General features: G+C 41.2%; 1 protein-coding gene across 6 annotated transcripts; it reads left to right on the forward strand.

The window, feature by feature from the left end:
* Positions 1 to 2,836: 2,836 nt before the first annotated feature.
* On the forward strand, positions 2,837 to 23,379 carry SLC16A9 (solute carrier family 16 member 9). Of its 6 annotated transcripts, none has more exons than XM_050711910.1 (8): positions 3,081 to 3,185; positions 3,874 to 3,931; positions 7,271 to 7,339; positions 8,964 to 9,192; positions 18,309 to 18,452; positions 19,363 to 19,458; positions 21,277 to 22,185; positions 22,487 to 23,379. In XM_050711910.1, exons 4-8 carry the CDS (start codon positions 8,997 to 8,999, stop codon positions 22,663 to 22,665), a joined length of 1,524 nt encoding a protein of 507 aa, XP_050567867.1. In that variant the 5' UTR covers positions 3,081 to 3,185; positions 3,874 to 3,931; positions 7,271 to 7,339; positions 8,964 to 8,996; the 3' UTR covers positions 22,666 to 23,379. The 6 variants fall into 6 exon arrangements, with proteins under 6 accessions (XP_050567870.1, XP_050567869.1, XP_050567867.1 ...); XM_035537959.2 differs by having other exon boundaries at positions 3,131 to 3,185; positions 3,874 to 4,122; XM_050711911.1 differs by having other exon boundaries at positions 3,173 to 3,219; positions 3,874 to 4,122.
* Positions 23,380 to 24,957: the final 1,578 nt, after the last annotated feature.

Consider the following 24,957-nt stretch of genomic DNA (forward strand, 5'->3'; position numbering starts at 1 on the left):
ATCTTTGCAGTGTAAGCTAAGTTTCTTGTCAGCACAGCCCTGATGGCACTAGGGGGTATTGTAGTACCATACTGGCAACTGGGAGGAAATCTCAATTCTTTTCAGCTTAAGAAATCTTACTCCCTTTCACACAAATCTAAGAGAAGGTGTAAAGATCCTATTTAATGTGGCCAAACAGCACCTGACAAGCCTCTTTTTTTATTTTTTATTTTTTTTGCCTCTTGCATGTAGGATTAAATTATAACAAATGACTGACCTTTAGACTCTGTAAGTTCAGTTATTAATACGTCTGCTTAAATTAAACTGTACTCAAACTTCTGATTGCTTTCCTCACCTATTTTTTCCTTCAATCATTAATGAACATTGTTCACAAGCAAGTAAAAACACCCAAGCAGATGATGAACTTTGGACATATTAACATGGACCTGTTATTCCAGAGTCTCATATCTTCTTTTGCAGATTGTGTAAAGACTGCAAATGTACAAAAGGATGCTTCACAATCTGGACCACAGGTTACAGGACAGAAGTTGATGAATTATTTAGAATCGTTTTATGTTTTGAGATTTTCCTCCATAGCAGATTATGCATCTTCTGAAAACAAAACCAAAAAACCAACAACTGAGGCATTAATTCCTTTTTAGGCAGCTTTGGGTTATTCAGCTGCATTCATTGCCTGGGAAGGACCCAGGGCAGCCGCATGAATACCCTCTAAATTTCTTCTCTGTGCCCTCAGGAGCTGCTGCTGCTGCACCACCTGCATAGTAGAGAACATTTCTAGATCATCTCTATGCTGATACAGCTGCAGGTGACCTAGAATTACACATCCTGTGACCATGCTACACCAAAAATAAGGTAACTTTTTAACTAGGTGTTGCTCTCATGCTTCACCATGTTACGTGAGTATCTTTGTCCTTTGGATTCTCACACCCAAGAGGCTGGGGGAGGGAGGGATTTATTGGCATTATTCAGTGATTCCCTCCATTTTCTATTTTTAAAGTAAGAGTTTAAGAGTTCTGGTGATGTGTGGGACAAAAGCACAGTTATGAAAGATGCAGCTGTGGCACTGTTACAATTCAGTTGCCTTTGAAAGCCCTTTAGGAAGGGTTTCTGATGTGAAGAAATTAGAAGATTAATCAGTGATTTGAGAACTTAGCCAAATGGACGTCGCCAAAATACTATAGTTTGTGAGCAGAAACCTGGAGTTGGAGGGAGCTCCATTGCTTGTTATGAAACCAAGGACAAAGGACAGAGGACAGACTATTTCCTCTTGTCTTTTGCTTGTGTGGCTTGTTTTCATGGGTCTGTTTTTTGCCAGCAAGGCCGTTCTCTCAGTTATGGTATGCACTTGACTGGCACATACATATGAAAAGCAGAGAAAAAAGACTTATCAACAAAAGGGCATCCAGAGAAGTTAAGCAAAGCACTTAGGATTGTTTTAATTCTCAAGTAGGGTTTTCTTACTTAGGTTCAAAGCTGCTTGTGATCTAAATAAAGTTGGTTTGCATCTGCCTAGGACTGCTTCTTCTGCATAAGGATCCAGTGTATTTCCATGTATGTTGTGACTGATGCACCTTAACTCTTCTGAATGCTCCTCTATAAGTAAACTGCTACTAACTTTTAGCTTCCTGTATGCAGGAGTCTGATGAGCTACTTGAGAACAAACAAATATTCTTCTTCACCCTTTTTTTTTTATATGCGTATAACCAATTTTGGTAGAATGAATTGTCCCATGTTTAATTTTAACCTGCAACATTGTTTTTTAAGCTTCTGCAGAATTTAAAAAGCAAAACACTTCTGCCAAGTGCTGTAATGGGAACTGGAGCCTTTGTACACTTGTATGGAAAAAAGGGTTTTATCATAGTTATTACTTTTGTATTATGTGTAGGAAACTACACATCTTGAATGGTTGTTTCAGAACTGTTATTTTCCAGCTGTCTTTTGTGTGTCTGTGCTAAGATTTCAGCTAGCCTTTCCATTTCAGCTTGTGTCATGTAGCCCAAGGAATGACTGAAGTAAATGGAGACTGTGTGCTGGCTGGGCAGCTGTCTTCAGTCAATTCTTGTTTAGGCAACCCAAAGCGTGCGTGTTCTCAAAATGCTGTGCTCTCCCAAAGAAGTTTCTTCCTGTATCCAACTAGCCTTGCTTTTCCTAATAATTAGTGCAAAATCCTTCAGTGGATTTAAGGTCCATTAACCACTTTTGGTTAAATGCATAAAAAATATTCCTTTTTATTTGCAGTAACTTCTGATATGTTTTTTGGAAGAAGAGTGTTATTGTGTTTCTTCTGTCTTCTCTCTAGGTTAAACCCTATTTAGTTGTTTTCCTACCTCAGCCAGTTTTCTAGACCCTGATAGTTTATTTTTTTTTTTTTTTTGTTCCCCAGTTGGCTACCCTTTCTGATGTGAGATACCCCACCTTGAACCACATGCCAGCTGAGGCCTTCTCCCTACAGCTGTCTCAGAAGAGACAGAAGTGGGTATCGAGTTTATATTGTACGTCTGTCAATCCTTCTAGTAGCAAGTAGTCTTATTATTTTCCTGAACACTGAGGCACATTTAGGCACTTTAAAAGACACCTGAAGTTAATGAACCTTTATAAATGGTGCACGGAGGCGTAAGGCTGGACTGCAGCTCTGAAAGGGGGATTAATGCCCTGCATGGGCTGCAGCTTAGAGCACTGCACGGCTGTAAATGCTTCGAGTAGCTTCAGCCTTTCAGCAAGCACTGGGGGGACGTTTGCCTTGCCACCTGCAGCTCCTGTGACCGGGGCAGGGACCGGGGGCCGTGAGGCGCGGGGGGTTCCCGCCCGCTTCGGCAGGAGCCGGGCCCGGCCCCGCACCCTGGGGCCGCTCCTGAGGCGAGGTTGCCCGGGCCCTGCGGTCAGCGCGGCCGAGGTACGCCGCGAGAAGCCGCGGGCACGCAAATAAAAAACAGCGGCGGGGGACGAGGACGAGGAGGGCGCGGGGCCGAGCCGAGCCGGAGGCGGCAGCAGCGGGGCCGGGGCCGGGCCTCGGGCCGGAGCAGCCCCCGGCGGCTCCTCCTCCCGCCGGGCTACAACCGGTTCGTGCCGGCACCGGCCGCGTCCCGCCCCGCCCCGCCGCGCTGGGGATGCGGGGCTGCCCCGGCTCTCCGGGGGCGGCTCCCGCCCGCCGGCCCCCGCCGCCTCCCCGCCGCCGCGGCGTGCAGGTAACCGGGGACGGCGCCGCCTCGGGGGCCCCGGGTGAGCAGCGGGGGCGGCCGTGGCCGCGGAGGGGGCTGCGGCCGCGGGCAGCCAGGGGCCCCCGGGGCCGGCGGGAGGCGCCGCGGACGGCGGCCCGGCCCCGGGCGTCGGCAGGCCGGAGGCTCTGAAGGGGCTCCGCGGGGCGCCCTGCGGCGCACGGGCGTGAGGGGGCCGAGCCCCTTCGGGCACGCTCCTCGCCCTCGGGGGCCCCCGGCGGCCATCACAGGTGCCCACCGACGCGTTGGTGCCTGCTGAGAGCGCCCATCACTGGCCAAGTGGGTGCCTGGTGGCATCATCCCTTGTGGGCACCCATCAGCCTCCGCTGCGGGCACCCAGCGGTGTCTCTGGCAGGTGCCCGTGTGTGCACCTCACTGATGCCCATCAGCCCATCGCGGGCTCCCCTTGGTGTCTTGGAGGGCAGCCCCTCGCCCTGTTTGCATGGCGTTGGGTGCTGGCAAGAGGAGCGTGCCCGAAGATGTCCCTTTGTCGCTTGTTGCCTCACTGTGCAGACGAGCGCCCGTTGCCAAAGCAGGTCTGGGGCAGGAGGCATCGTGTGGGACTTGGCCCTGTGGAGCAGGGCAGCGGGCTGGCCTCCGGGGGCGTGGGAAGGGGCAAGGCGAGCCGGGGCCATAAAAGCGCATCTGTCCCGCACAGGACCTGGCTGAGGGCGCAGACAGATGGAGAGAGCGGACGCCAAGTGGAGCCCTTGCAGGTTGTGATGCGTAAGGCGTGCTGTGCACTCATCTTTGCAAAGGAGTTCTCTTCTGCTGAACTAGTTGGCTGGTGGCTTATAGCAACGCTGGCTTCCATCTGTCTGTATAGATGCGTGCTAGCCTCTGACAGCCGGTTATGCTTGCAGGGGGGTTTTCCATCCCCTCTGGGGCAGTGAGGCTCTGAAAACAGGTAGGACTGGTTCTGCTGAGCTGACAGATTTATACAAAGCTGGCTGGTTTATGTGCTGCCCTGATTGATGCTTCTTTATGTGAACTTATTTTGTGCAATGGGAAGAAGTTGTTATGTTTTCAGGAAGTTTTGTGCTAGTATTTTGTTTTAAACTCCATGCTGCTTTTCTTATCGGGCAGAAATGGAAGGAAATGCTTATGTTGATGAGCTTCCTATGTAAGCTACAAGAGGAAAAGTAGAGGAACATGAGAAATTTGTAGACCTGACTGCTGATAACTGAGAGGGAAATGTGTATTCACTGTAGAAGTACTTAAAGACAAATATTTAAACATGGGGAGCTGCTATTGTTAGAACATCAGTTTAAGTCCGACATCATCAAAGTATAGATGTGTCTTTTTCAGTGCATTTAACACAGTGCCTATACTTGCTGTCACATCTGTATGTGTGCAGATGTGCAGAGGGTCTTGGCATGAATGCGTTGGGGTAACTGTAATGTGCTGCTGCTGCTCTGACACCCTAGGTATTACTGGCAAGTTAAGTGTAGCACAAACTTCAGATGATAATTGTGAGAATGTTGATTGAAGAATAAACACAAATCTACGTGAAATCTAATGCACTTTAAAGTGAGAGATGTTACCATTCTGCCTGGTACTGTCTTAATTTGTACCAGTGCCTTGCAAAACTGGAAGAGCTGTTAATCACCCAGTGACTCTGCTGACATCAGCTTTCTTTGCAGCCATGTGCTGCTTACAGAAACCAGCATACTTAACGAGGCTCCAGTTGCACAGATAACAAACTGAAAACAATCGTTTTGCTACTGTCTTTCTCAAGATTCCCTTTGCCACAGATTAATACAAGTTTCTGTGCTAAGGACTAATGTTTCGGTCATAATTGTGTTCTCTAAGCCAATTCTTTTTTTTGTGTGTGTGTGTGTGTGTGTGTGCTCATCTGTCGTCTTTAAGCTAAATTTTAACATTTATAGAAGAAGAGCTCGGTGTTTTGATAAAGCTGATTATATAAAAGAAAGTGGTTACAACATGACACCACCATGTTTCTGTGTTAAAACTGTTGTTCGGTTCTCTAGGGTTTTCTTTTTTTTTTCCTTGTTGTTGGTAGAGGCTTTCATCAGACAGCTCTCTTCCTCTGATTCTTATTCGCTGTGAGTACAACTCATTGAAAAGCTTTTTCTAACCAAGCTTCAACTTACTGTTTAATTCGTTATGCTTTATTTCGCCATTTCTCTATTTTTGAAGTGCCTAGGTTTCCTGGAGTCCGAAACAACATCCTTAGGTTTTGTGAACAGTTAAGATTTGTGAAATGATTCCCACTTAAATCTTAAATCCACAGTTGTTTGTCTCTTTCCAGGATCACACAAGTCTTCCTTGTCCGTTGAGCTCTCTTCTGTATGCGCTTCTGCTTCCTTATTTTTGATGATGTTTGTCCTCCTTTCAGCCAGAGACAGACAATAGTGAGAGGCACTTTGGATCCCTCCCAGGTAGATATGCAGACTAGATGCACGTCCAGGCAGTGCTAGGAGTAGCGATGGTTTAGTTCCCACTGCCAGCTCTTGTTCATCCTTTTAAGTTTTTGTACTGCAACTTGTTATCTGCAGGGAAGTATTAAATAACGTAGCAATAAAAAGTACATCGATGTCCACAGTCACAGTAACCACTTGCTTGACTGGGACACCTTTAACAGTGTACCGTAGCAGAGGGCTCCAGGGAATGGGCTCCTCACACAGGGCTCTCAGCTCGTGTGCTGTCTTCAGGAGGACTTCATGCTTTTGGGAATGTTAGAAAATACACCTTGTTTTAGGTAGTAGACACACAGCAATGTGAGCTAATGGGACAGTCTGCAAGAGCAGGAAAGAAAAGCCAGGTCATGGTGGCTCATAAAAATTACTTGATAGATCATTTTTTCACTTCAAGGACGATTTGTGTGGGGGAAGCTATGGTGATTTTTACTTTGTGCTTGACAGTTACAGTCTGTAAATGGCTTGAAGTGTTTAGAAAATAGAGTTATTTTTGCCATCTAAAAATCTGTTATTTTAGCTAAAAGTTGTGAAAGATAACTGCTGTGCAAAATAGGAGGCTTCACGATGTAGAAGGTCAGCTCTTTTGCTGCTATAACTTGACAGAGCTCTGTTAAAGTCAGTGAAGCTATGCAGACTTGCAGCAGATGAGGAACTGATCCAGATGTTTTTTTTGAAGTCTATTAGAAAAGACTACATGACCTCAGGCTACGAAAACTTTTTTCATCACCTGCCCTGCCCTCCCTTCCCCACTGAATGTTTAGAGTAGCAGAACTGAATCAAGGGTTATGTCTGTACCAAATTTTAGAGCGTCAATATAATGGAAATCAATATAACAGCTAGCATGTATTTGTCTTCTAAAGATTACTTTTTAAACAAATAGAAGTTGGGATTATTCACTGTATTCTGTTATTTTAGTGGTTTTCTGAAAATGTCCTTGTTTTATCTCAGTGAAACTGTCTTTTCTTAAGCTGTTATTTATTTCCACCACTTTTACTTCAGTCAGGGGCAAAACAAGCCAAGTGATACGCATTTAGTGCAAGGAGAGGTGCATCTGCCTGCTCTTTTGGTGACTATATATGTACAGTCTAAATATCTTGTTTAGAGATGAAGGATCCCCTCATGATCCCCTCTTTTGTATAATTATAAGGGTTATTTTTGTAGGAAAGTACCTATAAGCAGCTTTTTAATGCTTTGATGCCTTAAGGTATGTCATGATATCTGTCAGCTGTCACCCTGGCACCTAATGTAATCAAGGCACAATTGCCAGACATTTGAAGAAGTAAATCAAAACCTAGATTTGTAACTGAAAGAAAACTTCGGAACATTTGTACCTGGAATACTGTATCTTGAAGGACTGTCAGTATGTTAAAACTGTAAATCTTTCCCCAAAGTACCTAGAACATCAAAATTTATTTCATGTTAGGAGGCTATGTTTCTGTTATTTTGGTGCTCAAGGCTACTGTCAGCTTTTGATTAATTGAGGGAGGATCAGTATTTCTCCACTGAGATAATTTGATAACATGAATACTTCTGAAGTTCCTCTGAAAAGATGTTGTTTTTACTGTTGTAATGATACTTTGGCTGAAAACTTGCTTTGCTGATCTTTTTCTGCAGGTAGAGTTGCCACCTGAAGCTACATTTGTAGGGGGCTGAGGTCCCACCCCTTGTGGTGTGTCGTCATCCGTAAGTATCTACCCTCAGTGTAACACTTAAGTGTATCTAGGAACTAGAACTGTCCTTTTTCATTTTGCTATGGTAATTATTCCTCAAAAAAATATACTGCAGCTTTTTTGTAAGTTTTCCATGCAAGTTCTTAAAAACCGCATGTGTGGAGTATGGGCAGCTTGAATTGAAGTTCTGTTATTATCTTCTCGTTTATACAATTGCTTTCATAAAGCAGTCATTTTTTTCCTTTCCACTGAAAAGTTGAAGAGCTCCCTGCTCGTCACAAACAGGCAGCAAGACTTGTTTATTTTTCTGCTTTATCTCCTGGGGTCTCCCAGAGCAGAACTGTTACTGCAGCAGTCTTAATGCACACTCTGCAGTGTGCAAATGGTCCTTGAGAACATTTAATGAGAAAACTGGGTAAGATCTTATCTGATTCTGTCTTACAGGGTAAAGAAAATAAAATGGTTGAAAATCACACATCTGGTTAGTTAGGGAGCCAGGAACAGAACATGGGTTTTGTGATCATCAGTTCAGCAGGTTGCTCGCTAAAGAGAGGGAGGGCAGGTTAGTTTCATGCAAGGGAACTCACTTATCTTTGGAGTCATCCAAACTCCAAAGTAGCTTAGCCTGGGAGCTTCTGAATTCTTCACTAAAAGTTAGAGGTGCCAGTCTCTACATTCAGAAATTGCTCTTGAGAAGGTGAGGACAGTCGGTTATTTAAAGTTGTAGATGAACCGATGATGGATCTTGCCATGCAGCAGAGTAGATAGTATTTATGGAGCTGAAGAAGTAGAGTGCCAGTTTGGTGAAGGGGGTGATATGTGAAAACTGTGCAGAGGGCAGACACTAACAGCTTGTAAGAGATTTTTGTATGCATGTTTAATACTGTCGTGTCTTGCCATACAAGCCAGACATGTATACAGTTTTAGAACTCACTTTATTTACTTACTAACATGTTCAAAATGTTTCTGGAGGCATCACTCCTCTACATGTCACCTGGTCAACAGAGGGAAGTTCTGAACTGTTACTGCATCCAGAATGTCGGTAGTCATCTTCTTAGCCTGCCCCTCCCAGAGTGTGCTATCTGGTTGCAAATACATTGTGAAAATGCATAGTACTATGCTTGAAAATGGAATCAGAATTAAGTAGAGGTTTTGTTGTTGTTTTTGGACCTTGAACCAATATTTTTATACTTGTGATTTTTTTTTTCAGACCTGAATTGTTTATTGGGGTTGTTTTATACTTGTAGCTTTTCTTGTCCTTTGAGCCTATATTATACTTTGCTCAGGATGGTGGCGCAGCTGGTGGCCAAGTGCTTCTCTTGTTGAACTGTGCCATATACTGATGCCGTAGGTCTTCACATAAGCCTACTTAACACTCAGAAAATGAAATGTCCCCCCTTTCTGTAATACAGTGCTGATGTTTGTATGACGTACATCATAGTGCAAGAATAATGCGTGAAGCTGAAAAGGTAGAAATACCAAATGGTAACTGATCTTTGTTGCTGCATGCTGCATTTTAGATATTTCTTGAAGGTTGCTTGGCAGTGTCTCACTTGTACAGCTCACTTGTATTAGCAGACCTAGGTCAGTCACATTTCTAATGCCCTGTTCTGTCTGTCTGTTTTTTGTTTGCACAGGGTTCATCTGTACATCTACGCTCATCTGACAAGATGGTGTTTCGGAAACCACCCGATGGTGGCTGGGGTTGGGTGATTGTTGTCGTTTCCTTCTTTACTCAGTTCTTGTGTTACGGATCACCACTGGCTGTTGGAGTCTTGTATTTAGAATGGCTGGATGCTTTTGGAGAAGGGAAAGGCAAGACTGCTTGGGTTGGATCACTAGCAAATGGAATTGGTTTGCTTGCCAGTAAGTATAGATAGATACAGTATTTATCTGAAAATGATATGATTCCTTTCTAATAGATGCTTTCATCTGTGTGTACTTTTGGAATAATATTAAAGACAGCTGCAAATGATGAAAGAGAATGAGGGACAGTGCGTTTTTGGTTTAGGTCAAGATAGGTAAGAACATTGCATTTATAGTTCCACTTCCACTGTACATAAACCACAGCATAATGGTAAAAGAACAATGAAAATATTAACCTCAGAAAATTCAAAATAAATGTATTTTAATAACCTGGAAATACCAAACTGTGTCTGAAAAGCTGAATGGTAATTTTGTTGATGGGATTTTTTTTTTTTAATTTAATGAGACTTTAACTAACATTTATATTAGTATCTTTAAAAACAGAGCAAATTCCTATTCTGAAATGGCTCAAGTGCTCCAGGCAGGAAGTTCTGGCTGGATGTGAGAGGTCACTTCTTTACTGTGAGGGTGACGGTACTGGAACGGGTTGCCAAGAGAGGTTGTGGAGTTTTCCTCTCTGGAGATATTCAAAACCCACCTAGATGCCATCCTGCGCAACGTGCTCAGGGTGATCCTGCTTGGCAGGGGGCTGGACTAGATGATCTTCAGAGGTCTCTTCCAACCGTGGCCATTCTGTGATTCTGTGGGGAAAAAAAAAGTCAGTTAATAAACCAGTTACTCATTCTTCAGCCCTAGAAATAAAACCACCAGTTAGGGTGGGTGACGGTTGTTTTTCACTGTTTGTGAAACAGTGAAAGAAAAGAGAACTGCTTTTGAAGCCTGTAAAGTTATGGATAATGGTGGCATTAAATAACTTTACTGAAAGCTTTTCTTTAGTAAGACATTGTCACTTGATGAAGAGGAACAGCAGGAAAATTAAACACTGTGAAAGTCCATAGGTCCATTTTGCTGTTATTATTTTAATATTGAGCCACGGGTATTTTACTGGGTAGCATCACTAACTTCTGCTTTTCAAAGATTTGCCACGGGAACTATTATCTTTTTGCTGAATCTGGACAAAAATTGCCTGTCAGCAGAGAAATTGCTGCGGGCAAAAGCAATTAAGTAACTTCAAAATTTGGTTCAGGATTCTGAGGAAATCTCTCCTTTAGAGAGAGTTGATGTTCACATCACGATACGGAACTGAATAAAGTCCACTGCTTTGTAGAACTCTATAAAAGGCCAAATACCGGTGCCATTTTCTTGTTGGGGATTTATATCACTAGGCAGAATAGAAATGGGCAAAGGCAGGTGAATCATTAACCACAAGAAGACTTATGTTCAGTCACAGGGTGTAAGTGGGCTAAGGTCTGTAGACTGATCTTCTATCATACATTTCTGTTTTCATGCTTTAAGTGCCTTAACTGCCATTGTAAAAGAATTAAAGCCTAAATAAACTTGAGTGAGAGAATGAAGTGGGGGAAAAAAGTCTAAACAAGGTAGTTACTTTAGAAAAACTAGGCAGAAGGGGATTGCAAGAGAAAGGGTGAAGAAAAACTTTTTCTCTGGAGACCAGAAGTCTCTGGCTCATTCTCATAACAACAGCCTCAGTCCCTTTCCTCATATGTCAACACCATGCTGGTTTCCAGATTTCTGAGTTCTCTCTGCCTTGCCTCTCTCAGTATTGTACTTTATAGCAAATGGAAACTTCTGTGACTGAATGATGCAAGTAAAAGATGCTGGTGTAATTTGCTTTGGTATGGAATGGTCAAATTGCTTGAAATTTTGACAGGGGATTGGAGGAACACTGTCAGCGTGATTTAATTCTTTCAGTTTGGAGTTTGAGAGCTTAATAATTTGCAATATTAATTCAAAGAAAAGTACAGACAGGGCCTTTTAATTGCATTGATGTAATCAGAGTTGACTGAAAACAAATTATATGTTCCCTGCTCTATCTTAAATGGAAGATTCCCCTCTCTTGCCAAGGTGGGATCTGATCTTAATGATAACTCTACTTGAAGTAATCTTGTTGGAGGGACAGTGTAAGTATTATAGCCTTTTCTGAAAACTAGAATGCTTTTGACAATTTACGATTTTGTGTCCTGCTGTTATACTATTGTACTTCTGGAAAATTCCCCCAATACCCTTTACGTAGTAATATTTAAAAGTTAACACTGTGGGACTGATACAAACACAGTAATTATATTTACTAGTTGATGTGGGCGCACATAGCAGGAAATAATGGAAAAATCCTATTGCTTTCTCATGAAATCTTTTGTCTTGAGGGAGTAATTATTAGCTCTGGTAGTAGAAGCTGTTTATTGCAAATAAGGACTTTATGGAGGAAGTTTAGCAAGGACTAAAAGAATGGAATTGATGCTCTTTAATGTGTGTCTATGAGAATGGGGAGAAGAATGGTTAACTTGCGAAGGAATGGACTACTGATATCATATCTTCTATTCCCTCTCTGTGGGAGATCTGTTTCTCTTCCCATGCAGTGCAAGAAGGATGCATTAGTGGCAGTCACTAAGAAGCTCATCAAAATGCTTTCATGTTGTGTTAAAAGTGACCTGAACGACTGCAATTCTCTAAACGTGTTTTTATTGAAGAGCAGTTCTTTTAGGATCAGCAGTTACTACTAAGGAGCACATAAAAAGATACGGTTATTTAATTCTTTTTATTTCTACAAATGTCTTGATCATTTACTGTGTTAAAATTCAAAGGGCCGCAGTAGATCAGCCTTCTGAATTGGTACAGGGAGCATTTTCAGCCTTGCTTGTGGAACATTCAGTCTCTTACAGATTGTTTTTCATGCAGTTTTCATAGCAAGTTTTTTTCAGACATAGTCACTAGTGTCAAGAACACGTGTTTTTAGTGCAAAAATATTGGTATAACACACTGCAAAGTTAGACCCTTTTCATGAATATGGAAAAGGAGAACTTGTTTGTGTTCTCATTTCAGCTATTGCATGTTTAGTATTGCAGGCCAGATGGGACCATTCTGTGTTGTAGCCTATGATGTTAAGTAGATGCTCAGGCTAATTGATATTTTTTCTAAATTAGCATGTTTTCATGTATGTGAAAAGGTGCAATCTACAATTTAGTAATTTAACAATCTCCCCAAGCAAGCTGATTTCATTGACAGAATTGCTTGTGTGAATGCTAGTAACAGGACAGCTTTACCTCAAAGCCTTTCAGTAGTCCCTTTGCCTCTTACTGTTCCTAACTTCTGCTATTTCTTGTTCCTTTCCTTCTCCTTTATTTTTATTTTCAAGCACCGATCTAGTTATTTGTAGACATATTTTCAAATATTGATACTTTTAAAGTGATACGTGTTGCATGCAGAAAAGATTGTAATTCTCATTTGAATTAGAAAGTGTTTGTTTAGTGCATTCTTCATCTCTTACAACTTTACTTGGTAGTTAATTGCCTCCTTGAAAGTATGCAATCTTATGATAGAAGTTGCTTGGTTTTAATTTTCAGCTGAAGAACAAGTTTATCTTTAAGTGGTATATTTGAAGTGTCCCTGAGTAAGTGTGGTGTGTGTCTGGAGACTGCAATCAAATTACTTGTAAATTTTCTTTTAAGCCTACACCTTGATGCAGTCCCTTTGTCATTGATGCAACAGTCTTTTACTCTGTTAATTACCCTTAAGGCTCTTCTGTAAGCCTGATCCACCTTAACATCACCTTTCTGAAGCTGTGGGTGCCAGACTGGAAAAAGAATGGCATTGTGGTAGGTTTACAGCAACATGCATACAGGCAATAAGTTAATGTCTATTTTCTTAAGGGAGATTTTTCTCATTGATAACACTGAAAAACACATTAGATGGTGTCTGTAACAGTGGAAGGTAGGTCCAGTGGCTTTTCTAGATCTATACTGTAATTTCACTGAAAAGAGGAATATGTCCTTATATGTCGTCATATGCCAGCTGGCAGCGAAAAAACATTTGTGTATGTCTTCTCCCCTTCCCTCTGTAAACATAATCTTAAACATTTTAAAAATAGTAGATGCTGGTGAGTCCTTTCACATTTGCTCTATTGGTATCCTTTCTACAGTGTTTACTTCTGACTTGTGTGAGAGCTAAACTTAGACCAAGACACAGAAACCTAGTACAGCACCCTGTTTATTGAGATGAACTCCCTGCTAGCCTGGTGTTCGATTTCTGTCCTCTTGCAGTACAGACAGTGTGGCTAAAGCCTGTATTCAGCCCCTGGCTGGAGAAGGGGATGGGACAGGGACCTGATTCCTTGCAGGGTGACTTGAGTCATCATCACTTTCTGTGATGTGACCTTAACATGTATTGAAAGGAATGTGCCTAAAAAAGAAAGAAAAGCAGCAGTGTCATTACGCAGGACAGTGGTGAGACCTCATCTACAATATTAGCTATCATAGCACTGATCAGGCTGTAGTAGATATGGGAGATGGCTCCAGGGATGATGTAAGGCTTGTTATGTAGGAAGAACTTAAAAGAGCTTAGCATGTTTTCCCTGGTAAAACAGGCCAGAGGAGGATATTTATTATGTTCTTGAAAATAGCTTGTTTCTCCTGCACCAAGTGTTCTTAATTTTACATGCATTTGGAGCCTGAAATTAAATTAGAGCCATGTTATACTTGTTAAAAGCAAAACAGACAAAGACCTTGGCGCCTGTAATTGGCACCACAGCTGTTTATAGTAAGAGCTGATTTCACAGTATTTGGCATTGCAGGAGACACCAACAATGTGTGTCCCATTCCCACTTGCCTTTATTAATGGAGAAAGAACAAAGGCAAGATTTTCTTGAAAGATGTCTTGATAAATTAATGGGGTGTTTCTGCTGGCCTGAGGTATTCCGTGTTAAATGTCAAAAAAAGCTTAGTTTTGTGTTTCTAATCAATATTTGTACAACTGTGTAAAAGACCTTTGCAGCATCTGCAGACTTTGGGACAAAAATCTTGCACATAGATAGCTTCCACTCAAAACTACAGAAGCTGTACGTAGTTTGGAGGGAGTGGAAATGTTTCCCAGATTCCTCGAAGGAGGAGCTCAGTTCATTTAATAATTTTGTCGCAAAGGAGCAATCTTTCCGATGAGTTGGAAGGGGGCTCCTGTCTGGTGTGAAAGGTTTTTTCTGATTCTTATACAAACACTTGGAGGATATTGCATGTATTATGAACAAGTTCTAGCAATGCTTTTAATATGTAAAAATATTCTTTTGTTATGTCCAATGGATTTTACTTACAGTTTGTGAGCATTGCTTCTACTCTACCATTTCAATGGACTAGGACAGATACCAACGAGAAGGGTGGGTCAGATTGATGCAGGTGATAAGGAAAAGAACTGTTGTCCAGTATTGTTTGTTTAGGAAAAGGTTATGTGTGTATGAGGTGAAGGAGGGAGGACCCTAGATAGAGTGGGGAAGGAGAGTATTTGCTTGCAGATTTTTTTCTCTCCATGTGAGAAGATTGAGGAAGAGTATGTTAGCTCTTGATGCCTGTAAAAGAAAACAACTCTGTAGTGAAGCTGTAGACTGAAGTATCTGCTTTGGAAGGATTGTATCTGTAGAGGTCAGAAGATGATGGCAGTCATAAAGTTCTTGTGTCAGCAGCAGATGGCTTGTTTTCACATCTCACAAAGGACTCAGTGTCACATCTGGGTGTCACTGAGGTTAAAGTCTTTTATTTATTCATAAAATCTTAATGAAAATATCAATGTACAATTGATTCCTCCCAGGAGTTCTCTCTCTTTGATCTTTCTACCTGAAGATCTATTGTAAGAGCCTGTCTGTTCTGCTGCTACTCCTGGTTTTGTCCAGGGGGCTTCTGGACCACTCGCCTGCATAAAATACAATTATCAGGCTGCTGAGCCTTGACAGGTTGCGTGCAGAAGAGCACTGTCTGTCCTTGTGCTTCCTTCAAAGTCTTTCAGAGCAATTCAGTTTTCCTCCTAGAGTTAGCTGGCATTCTGATAAACTGGGCTGGTTTCTTTTCTGATAGGCTTTGGTCTAGTTTTTAAGATGCGTCATTTAGAAGAAAAAAAGCCCCAGGGATTTTATTTGTCAAAGAGGTAAATATTTAGCATTGTCTTCAAATACTATTCTAGTACCAGTGCTAACTCCTGGAGTTGCTTAGCAAACTGAAGGAATGCTGGCTTAAAAGCCATTTTCTGTGCTTCCTATTGAGGATTGCCATTGGGAGTCTATTTTCTGTTTAAGTTATGGTGGGAAATGCATTATCAGTGGAAGGATCTTTCTGAAATAGTTGACTAAATAAAAACCCTTCTGCTGCCTGAAAAGCTGTTTGCATCTGATTGTACATTGACGCACGTTCTTGAGAATACGAGCGTCCACTTTGAACAAAATCCACAGGGCAGGAGTTCACAGAGCAAGTTGCAGTCCCATTCTGGGAAAGTTGAATGTTTGACCAGATTTAACTGCTTTTAGCCCATTGTGCTTGAATTACTTTATAGAGAATTACATGTTTGTGTACAGTAAACTCCTGTGCAAATACCATGGTAATAACCAAAGGTACTGTGCCTGTTGAAAACAGTGCCAGCTCTTTGGGAAATAGAAGGAATGTGGAGAGGCAGGAAAATGAAACAAAGATACTGGCTGTCATGGGGGGCTTCTTTTGTGACTTATTTTCTAGCAGTATGATGAGGGGAGTGTGAGAGTAGGGCCTAGTGTGGATGGGAAGACGGAGCTGTTTTTCTTCTTGTCCTGGGGACGTATAATAACTGTTTTAATAGTTACTCTGGGGCTCCTTCTTATAAGGAATGCCGTTGCTGAGATGCCAAATCTCTTGCTGTGTGAGATGACACATTAATTCTGAGTTTACTGGAGCAGGTTCTTTAGTTCTGTGCAGGTTGTTTTCCGTGTCAGACCAAAAAGATCTCTTCGTACTTTCTATTCTCTTTTTGGGATTATTTTTGTAATGGGGAGAAGCTGGAAGAATGTCTCCTTGGACCCTGTCAGGGTTACCTTTGATGGTGTTCCAGAGGAAAGAGCCCTTGTCAGGGTACGCAGATGTGTTCCTCAGCTCTGTCTCTCCCTTCCTCTGGCTGGAAGCCAGGAGGTCCTGCTTTACCTCAGATTTTCTGATAGCCACCAGTGCAATCCCTATCAGCACCACCACCGCAGGCTGGGCGGAGAGCTTCTCAAAGAAGAATGTGTCAAAATACAGATACTGTTTGTTTTAGCAGGGCAGTGGGTAAGAAATAAAGAGTAGAAAAGAGTGCAAATTCCTCTGCTTAATTGAATTATGTTATCACCACCTAATGTTCTTTTGGTGTAGAAGGTTTTCAGTACGTAATACAGATTCAATCCTTTGTTTATTTTTAAATCCTGCAGTTTTAAGAAATGTACCTATCTTAATCTGCCAGTTCTACTAATTCTGAGAACCAGCATCAATCTAATGCTCTCAGCTTTTGTTCTCGGCAAGTTACTCTGCCCAAGTTATTCAGGCCAGTTTTCATTCCCACAGCATGCTGGTTTTGAGAAGCAGCGAGTGCTTACATCTTCCTTTTTCATCATTTCCAAAGTCCTTATAAACCCAGCTTCCCCAGAAGGCTTTCTTGTTTCTTCTTCAACTCTTGACTCTTTGTCTGGATAAGCCCTGATTGAAACTCTCTTCAAGTTCCCTAAACAACTCTCACGCAGGGCAGAAGTTCTGACCTGCCTTCTATCTGAGGATTGTTTCACCTGTTAGCAAATCTGTGCTTCTGCCTGCCAGAACTGCTTGTCCCATGGCTGGTAACCACACAAACACCTTGTCTACATTCCCAGCTGCTAGCTTCTGTCTGTAAACCTAGGCAAGCACCGTCATCAGCTCCAACTGTTTTTGTTCACCTTATATCGTCTCTCAGCTCAGCTCCCATCTGCCAGGAACCAGAGTTTCGCATGAGTCAGGAAGGGCCAACCTGAACAAATGGCAGACTCCTAAACTACTGCTTTTGCAGTTTGTAGCGATTGATCATGGAGTGCCTTTACCTCAGTGTGAATGCAATACAGGGTGGTGAGGGATTTTTTTGTTTTGTTCTATAAGTAATGTCATTTGTGCGTATATCTAACTTATAATTTAATTGCTGCCATATTTAGGATTGTGGGACTAATAGCCAAGTCTATTTATGAATGGTTGGAACTGAGGGGTTTCAGAAGATAATTTGTCTTTTGCAAGCCAAGTCCTTTCCTTGTTACTTATTTATGCAGAACACCAAGCTTGCATGCTACTTCAGACTAAAAGGCATATTCCAGGTCACACAACAGAAAATTAAGTGCTTATTCTACAACTTCTGTGAGGGAAGAACTGATTCAGTACAAGCAGAATATGAACATTTCCTGCAGTTTGTTCTTGTTTTGAAAAACTAACCAACCAAGAAATATTGGGGAATAAAGAGAGGGAGAAACCTCTTCCAAACTTTTTAAATATTGCTTTGGATATTCTCAATAAATACCTTTTATTTTCTGTAGTTGTACAGTAAAAACCGATATAGGGAAATAAGAAGTTATTTAATAAGATGCTGACTGGGAAGTATTTAATTCCCCAGAAAATCAGGGAAGAGTATCGTTTGTCTTTATCTGGCATGTCAGCAGATATTTCCTCTATCTAAGCACCAGGTGGCATTGTTACTGTGATTATGATCAGAAGACATTATTTTCCATCTCACTTTTATAAATTTCATCTTATATCAAGATGACTACCAATACTGTCTTTTCTGAAATGCAGTTTTTAGTCTCTATGGAAAAAAAAATCAACTTGACTAAAGCTTGGCTGAAGGTCTAGTTTTTTTGGTACCTACAGATGAAGACATTTTTCAGAACCTTTGTCAAGTCCTTAGGTTTGTGGTCACAGTGTTACAGGCTAAGTATGTATATGTATCATCCTGTGTTTAAATAATGTTTTGCGCTCTCTCTTCCTCCCCACCCTGGTACAATTTCATGTTCTTTTTTTCAGTTTCTCCTTGAGCAAAGTATTTGCAGGCTTGATCATTTATGTTTTTATAACCTATCTTTTTAATGTAGATGCATGTAAAAATGAGTATTCTTGATTGTTATTTAATTATATATTTAAATAAGTATTACACAAAACATTTACACAGTCTGAGGTTTTTTGTAGTTGATGTTTTTTTGTTTTGTTTTGTTTTGAAGTTCTTGCTGTTGCTGCTATTTACAATGAATGTTTTTCCTGCTTTTTCTCTAGGTCCTGTCTGCAGCATATGCGTATCATCTTTCGGAGCAAGACCAGTAGCAATCTTCAGTGGCTTTATGGTGGCTGGTGGCCTTATGATGAGTAGTTTTGCACCTAACATATACTTCCTGTACCTTTCATACGGGATTGTTGTTGGTAAGAAAGAGCTCCCTTTTATATAGACACTTAGTCTTTATTGTTCTTAGTCTTGCTTTACAAAACTGGAAGAGGAAGCTGATTCACATAGGCAGCTGTAGTCTGGGACTTCAGTTAGCAAGGAGTATTTTGATTTGGGGAAGGGTCACACAGGCAGCCTGTTGCCATGTAGTAAATGACAAAACCAGTACTGTTTGTCAGAATTCGAAAACGATTTGTCCTCTGTTGATGCAATTGTTAGAGGTGGGAAGACTCAGGTTTTACCTAAGGGATAGACTCAAGCAGTTCTTCAGTGGGCAGGAAGTGCTAATCTTAAAGGAATAAAATCTCTTCAGGAATTTTGTCATGTACTTGTTCAAATTTGGTAAATTAGAGATAATTAAGGAGTGGTGTTGTTCTCCACATAACTGGATTGAACCTGATATGCTCAGGTATTAAGCATGAAAGTGCTGTTCTCCTGGCAAGGGGTGACCTACCTCTCTGCAGAGGACTGCTGTGGGTGGTTTATCAAATTGCAGATTAACTGTGTCAAGAATCCAGGCTCCTTGTTGGCCAGCAGGACCCAGCAGGGTGTGCTGGCTTGGTCACAGTGCCATGCAGACGAAGCTGTACTGTTTGCCAGGGCCAGCCCCAGGACTGAAAGCCATTTAACTGCTTCCACATAGCACAGGAGCTGAGCTGGTGAAATCCTCAAACCAAGCCAACTCCATGCAGATTCGGGAGATGGGACTGGCTGTGGGGAGAGAAGGGTGGGACAGTGCAGGCAGCCTAATGTCTCTGTCAGTGTGACCGGTGCTGAGCCAGATCTAACTCTGTGTCTGGGGTACGCCGCTGTATCATATGGGGGAGTAAATGGGGGCATTCATTTCCCAGAGTATGCTGCATGCTTTATTCCCAAATCTTTCTCCAGGGCTTGGATGTGGCCTTTTGTATACTGCAACAGTTACCATCACTTGCCAGTATTTTGACAAACGCAGAGGCCTTGCACTTGGTCTGATTTCAACAGGTATGATTTTTAATTGTCATTCCCTCTATCTAACTTTTCAGCGCTAATACAGCTACCATTACTCTGGCAATAGTAAAACAGAAGATTATATTTTTCTGTTACTTCCCAAAGTACTTCTCAAGTCAAAACATAGTAGCAATGATCATGTAACAGCAGGCTTCAGACAAAATAGTAACTACGTTTATAGGTGTATGGTGCGGGTTATCCATAATGATGAGAAAAGGGGGTTCACTAAAATGAAAGCAGATTGTAAGTAGCTTGGGCTGTATGCCATGAGTAATGCCAGGGGAACCTTTCTGTAGAGCTCTCTTCTCTCTCTTTGTACTTACACAAGATCACAGGTAAGAGAGAGTCTGGAGATACAGGATGTAAATGCTGGGTTACCGTAATCTCACAAAGCTCTGTCTGTTAAGGAGTAATTGAAGTTTGGGCTTTTTTTTTTTTTCGTTCTTCCTTTTTTTTTTTTTTTCTTACTTTCCAATATAGAAGGAGAACAATGTCTGAAACCTTCCAAAAGGTTGTCCCAACTTTGTCCATGCATGTTACAGGGATCCTAGAGGAAAGAGCCTCTGATAATACAGGGGAAATTCTTTGAAGGATGCTGGACAGCCTTTCTCATTCTCTCTCTGGGTCTTTAGGTTGTGTGGTGTTGTCCTTTATACCAAAAGGAATTGCTAACTTAATGAACCAAGTCAGAATAGATACAGAAGCACAATGTTCCACACCTGGCTTTCTGTGTTGTACAGTGTCTCTCCTCTGATCCCTTTTCTCACGTAGCAGTTATTAGAGAGAAGCTTGATCAATGTGGTCAGTGTTGCAAGATATTAATGCCTGATCCACACCAACATATTGAAGAGGAACCTCTACAGAAATGTCCCTTGGAATTGTTTTCATTGGCTTTTATTGGGTTTACAAGTGGTCTGCTGTAAGGCCTGATCTTAATGAGTCTTAGTTGATTTTAGTACCTTGAAGATAAAAGAAGTCTGAACTTTACAAGTTTTTGTTGTGTTTTTAGCACTGAAGTGTATGAATTGCTTTAATAAAACCTAGGGACAGTCTTCAGAAAATCATTTCAAATTAAAGATTGTGTTTGTAAGTGGAGATCCATTGATTACAATAGATCTATGCTCGCTTCAGCCAAGAGCTTTTTCTTTACGTTAGTAGGATTGCATAAAATGCTTGTACCCATAGTAACTGCATACCTTTCAATATTTTCTTCTGAATAGCCAAATTTTTCAAATGCGTGTTTGCATTTTGAGCCCCTGCAAGGCTTCAAAAATGCCTTTGGAGTAAATTCACTTGTAAAATGTGAACCACCCTCCCTAAACATCAAACAGTCACTTGCAGTTTGTAGGAGGGCTCTTGATGAACCACTGGTCTGTTCCTGCCTTGGAGGAGGAAGGTGGCAGCAGTGAGGAGAAAGGGGAAAATAGTCTTGGATGAAATTCTAACTGTACTAACTCAAAATGGTACCTGAAGTAGTATATGTATTTATGTGCATGGCAGAAGAATGGCTTAATTGTTTTTGATGTTTTTTGTCAGACAGAATATTTATCCTACTTGTTTCTGAAGTGTCTGCTAGTGTTAATCATTACAAATTGTTCAGATATTTTGAAAAGCTTTTATTTTGGACGTAATAAAGACGGTTGTGCATTCTCACAAAGGTGATAACACCAATTTATTAAATTGGGAAGAGGAGCACTAATGACTTAGCATTCCTGTGACTGTGTTTTGTAGTTGCTGAAATGTGGCAAATTGTTATTAGTGAATGAAGTTCTCAGCTCTTCAGTTTAAACCAGTCTTATTTTCATTTTATAGGCTCAAGTGTTGGACTCTTTATATATGCAGCATTGCAAAGAGAGCTTATTGACCTGTATGGACTGGATGGTTGTTTGCTAATAGTTGGTGCACTGTCTCTAAATATATTAGCGTGTGGCAGCCTAATGAGACCATTGGAGTCATCAGATTCCCCTTCACCAGAAAAAACATGTGTAGACAAAGTCCCAGACCAATGTTTTGTTTACCATGAAAAAGAAAAGACTGTTGAAGAAAACATAAGCATCCTTGAAAAGGGCTGTATTGATGAGAAATGTGCGAACAATGTGCCTGATTACAAACAAGATAACATTTTAAATAAGAATGTATTAAGCTCAATAAATGTAAATGAGAAAGACACTTACAAAAAGAAAGTTGTGGAACAGACAAACTTCTGCAAGCAACTTGCCAAAAGAAAATGGCAGCTCTATTTGAACTACTGGGAGGAAACCATTGTTCTTTTTAAGAACAAAGTATTTTCAGCTCTCTTTGTTGCCATCTTGCTCTTTGATATTGGTGGATTTCCTCCTTCCCTGCTCATGGAAGATGTAGCAAGAAGTGCAAACATTGATGAAGAAGACTATCATATGCCCCTTATTTCCATTATAGGCATTATGACTGCAGTTGGCAAACTTATTTTAGGAATACTGGCAGATTTTAAGTGGATTAACACTTTATATCTATATGTAATCACCTTACTAATGACAGGAGTGGCCTTGTTTGCAATTCCATTTGCCAAAAGTTACCTTACACTAGCAATGCTTTCTGGGATTTTGGGTTTTCTGACTGGCAACTGGTCAATTTTTCCGTATGTCACAACGAAGACTGTGGGAATAGAGAAACTGACTCATGCATATGGGATATTGATGTTCTTTGCTGGACTTGGGAATAGCCTCGGACCACCAATTGTAGGTAAGGTCAAGTTAGATAATTTAAAATTAACAGAAAGAACTGCCCACAGGCAAATTAATCCTAGTTGGTCCTAATTACAATGAAAAGATGGAGTCAAAATCTTAAAAATTAAATCCTGTTTCTCTTGAGCTGGGCAATCTGATTTTGTTCTGTTTTCATCTTTGATGAAAAGCACATTTTCATGTGTAAGTGGTCAAAGTGTGTATTAGATTTTGGCCCCTTTATTTAATGATGCTTTTCTAACTTAGAGTGCTGTGTTCAATTTAACTCGGCATTGATGCTCTTTTATTTTCACCCTCAGGTTGGTTTTACGATTGGACACAAGAGTATGACACTGCATTCTACTTCAGTGGCTTTTGTGTTTTACTGGGAGGATTTCTTCTGCTGTTGGCAGCACTACCCTGCTGGAATGCCTGTACCAATCAGAGCTCAAAGCTGCCTCCAAATACTTACTCCTACAAAGTTGCATCTAGTGCTTAGGTGACAACTGGAAAACACTTCATGCTTTTTTTATATTACAGAGCAACGTATTTTAGTAATTTTCCACTTATTTATGAAGTCCAAAAATCCTCATCCACTAGAAAAATTCCATTGCTGGTTGGTGTTCAGTTCTTTTTTTTTCTGTTTTTTCTTTTTTAAGAACAGTCTTATTTTGTCTACTATGCACTGTATTTTCAGCCTTTGTCTACTGTAATTTCCTTTCACCTGTAATGGGTATATTCTGCTGTATTATCAGCTGTACTGTTTTCTATAAGGGTTGGGTGGTGTGGAGGGGTGAAGACTTTGAAGCAAAAATGAAGGCCTGTTTCTTGTCCAAGAAGGCTGGCATTTCTGTCACCTTCTATAGGTCTCCAAGTTGCACAATCAGACTTTACAAAACATTAATTTGCCTTATGAGAATGTAATGCTGTGGCAAGGTGCTTATAACATCGTGTTTAGATTAATTTTTTGGACTTTTTAAAGTTTCTTCAATTTACAATGAAGTGCCAATTGGGCAGGGGAAGAAGAGGGAGAACAAAACCAACCTTGTGTTGCATAACTGAACGTCATGATGGAAGTAAAGATTCTTACTACCACTGCAACTAAGAACTGTTTATAAATATTGCACATTTTGTGAAGTCTGTTTATAACACTGTTGAACCAAAATCTTTTAAACCAAGGAATAAATATGATTGTTGAAACCACGTAAAGAAATGCTGACTTGGTTATGCAAGTTGGATGTCTTTAGACTGGAGTTGGAGATATGCTCACAGAAGCCTGCAGGTGAGTGGTTCTAAGCAAGTTGCTGCAGTCTGGCAGTACGGGGTGCATCTCCCGTTGCACAGCTCCGGTTTAGTTGGTTGAACCTGCTGCGGAAACCTTGTGCTTAGTCACAGAGCTTTAAACTGGGTTTGATTGAAAAAGGTAAAACGTGATAACAATATATTCTTTGTTATTTTTTGAATTGATTTAGCAAGGAGAGAAGCGAGTAAAAGGGATCAAGAAAAAGTGTGGGGAAGTGATAACAGAGAGGTAAGGGACAAGCTGAGATGGTGAGAGTTGAGACACTTGAACACCAAACAGGCTCTGAGTGAGCTCCTGAAGCTACTGCCCAGAAACTCCCTAGCTGCAGGCCAGCTCTGTGCCTGTGTTGTTTTTTCCCTTGTGTTTAGCCTGAGGCCCGAGGTTGGCATGACTGGGGGATGCTGCGTGAGGTTGAAGTCTTTCCTGAGCAAGGCAGGTGATACAAGGCAGGATGGCTCAGCTAGGTCTGCACTGCCCTGCAGGCCCTGGGCAGTAGCTGTTGCTTCGCTGCTACTCCCACACTAAAGACGTGTCTGGTTGCTCTTGCACTGTAGTCACAGGAATCTCCTGTCCACTGGTGGCACATCCTGTGAGCTTTGGCTTCTTGCTCTAGGATTGAACCTTACTGGAACATGTTGGGAAACCTTGTATGAGGTGGAAGTTCTTAGACTTTCCTGAGCTGCATACTGTACAGTTGTCTGCAGCTGCCCAAGCAGAACATACTACTTCTCAGCAGTAGTATTGTCTTCAGATGTCTGCTATGACTGGCTCGTAAACAATCCATAAGATAAAAACCAGACAAGTAATGAGCAACTTTTATTGTCAAAGTACTATGAACAGAGTTACTGTTTTTGCAGAACTCATTAAGCAAGAGTGATATAACCTGTAAGTGGGGTAGACATACGTGTAAGTTTTGTTCCCTTTTCTGATCCAAGCTGGGAAAAAACAGGTTGTCTTAAGTAAGACATTTTCTGCTGGCTTTCTGGGACTCACTTATTTCTGTTTGTATTAAAGCCTGACAAAAATAACAATGTAGTTATTTGGCTTTGTATTTTTTCCTTCATGTGTCATCTGGGTATAACTACTCTGATTTTTATTTCTTGGATCGCTTATTTAATGCACGTGGAAAAAATATCAAGTACTCAGTGTATGTACAAATGCAACTCCAGTTCCAAATTGGTGTCCTGTGTATCTGATGTGGATTTGCATCAGTTGTATGGCAGCTATAGTCAGATTTTACTGCATGCACATGAAAGTGGTACCATTTTACACATCTTAGAGAAACTGCTATGGTATAATGGATATAATCAGAATGTGTGTGACTGCAGATTAATATATTTCAAAGTCTTTCACTTCCTGCCAATGATACATTCTTAGTACTTTAAATATGAAACTGTTATTACATCACTTGTCAGTTTTTGGAAAAAATCAGCTACAATTAATGTTAATGATTGGGCAACATGTAGCACACTTTTGCAGTGGAAGTAA

The sequence above is a fragment of the Cygnus atratus genome, chromosome 7, assembly GCF_013377495.2.
Source record: "Cygnus atratus isolate AKBS03 ecotype Queensland, Australia chromosome 7, CAtr_DNAZoo_HiC_assembly, whole genome shotgun sequence".
In the NCBI taxonomy this organism is placed as follows: domain Eukaryota; kingdom Metazoa; phylum Chordata; class Aves; order Anseriformes; family Anatidae; genus Cygnus; species Cygnus atratus.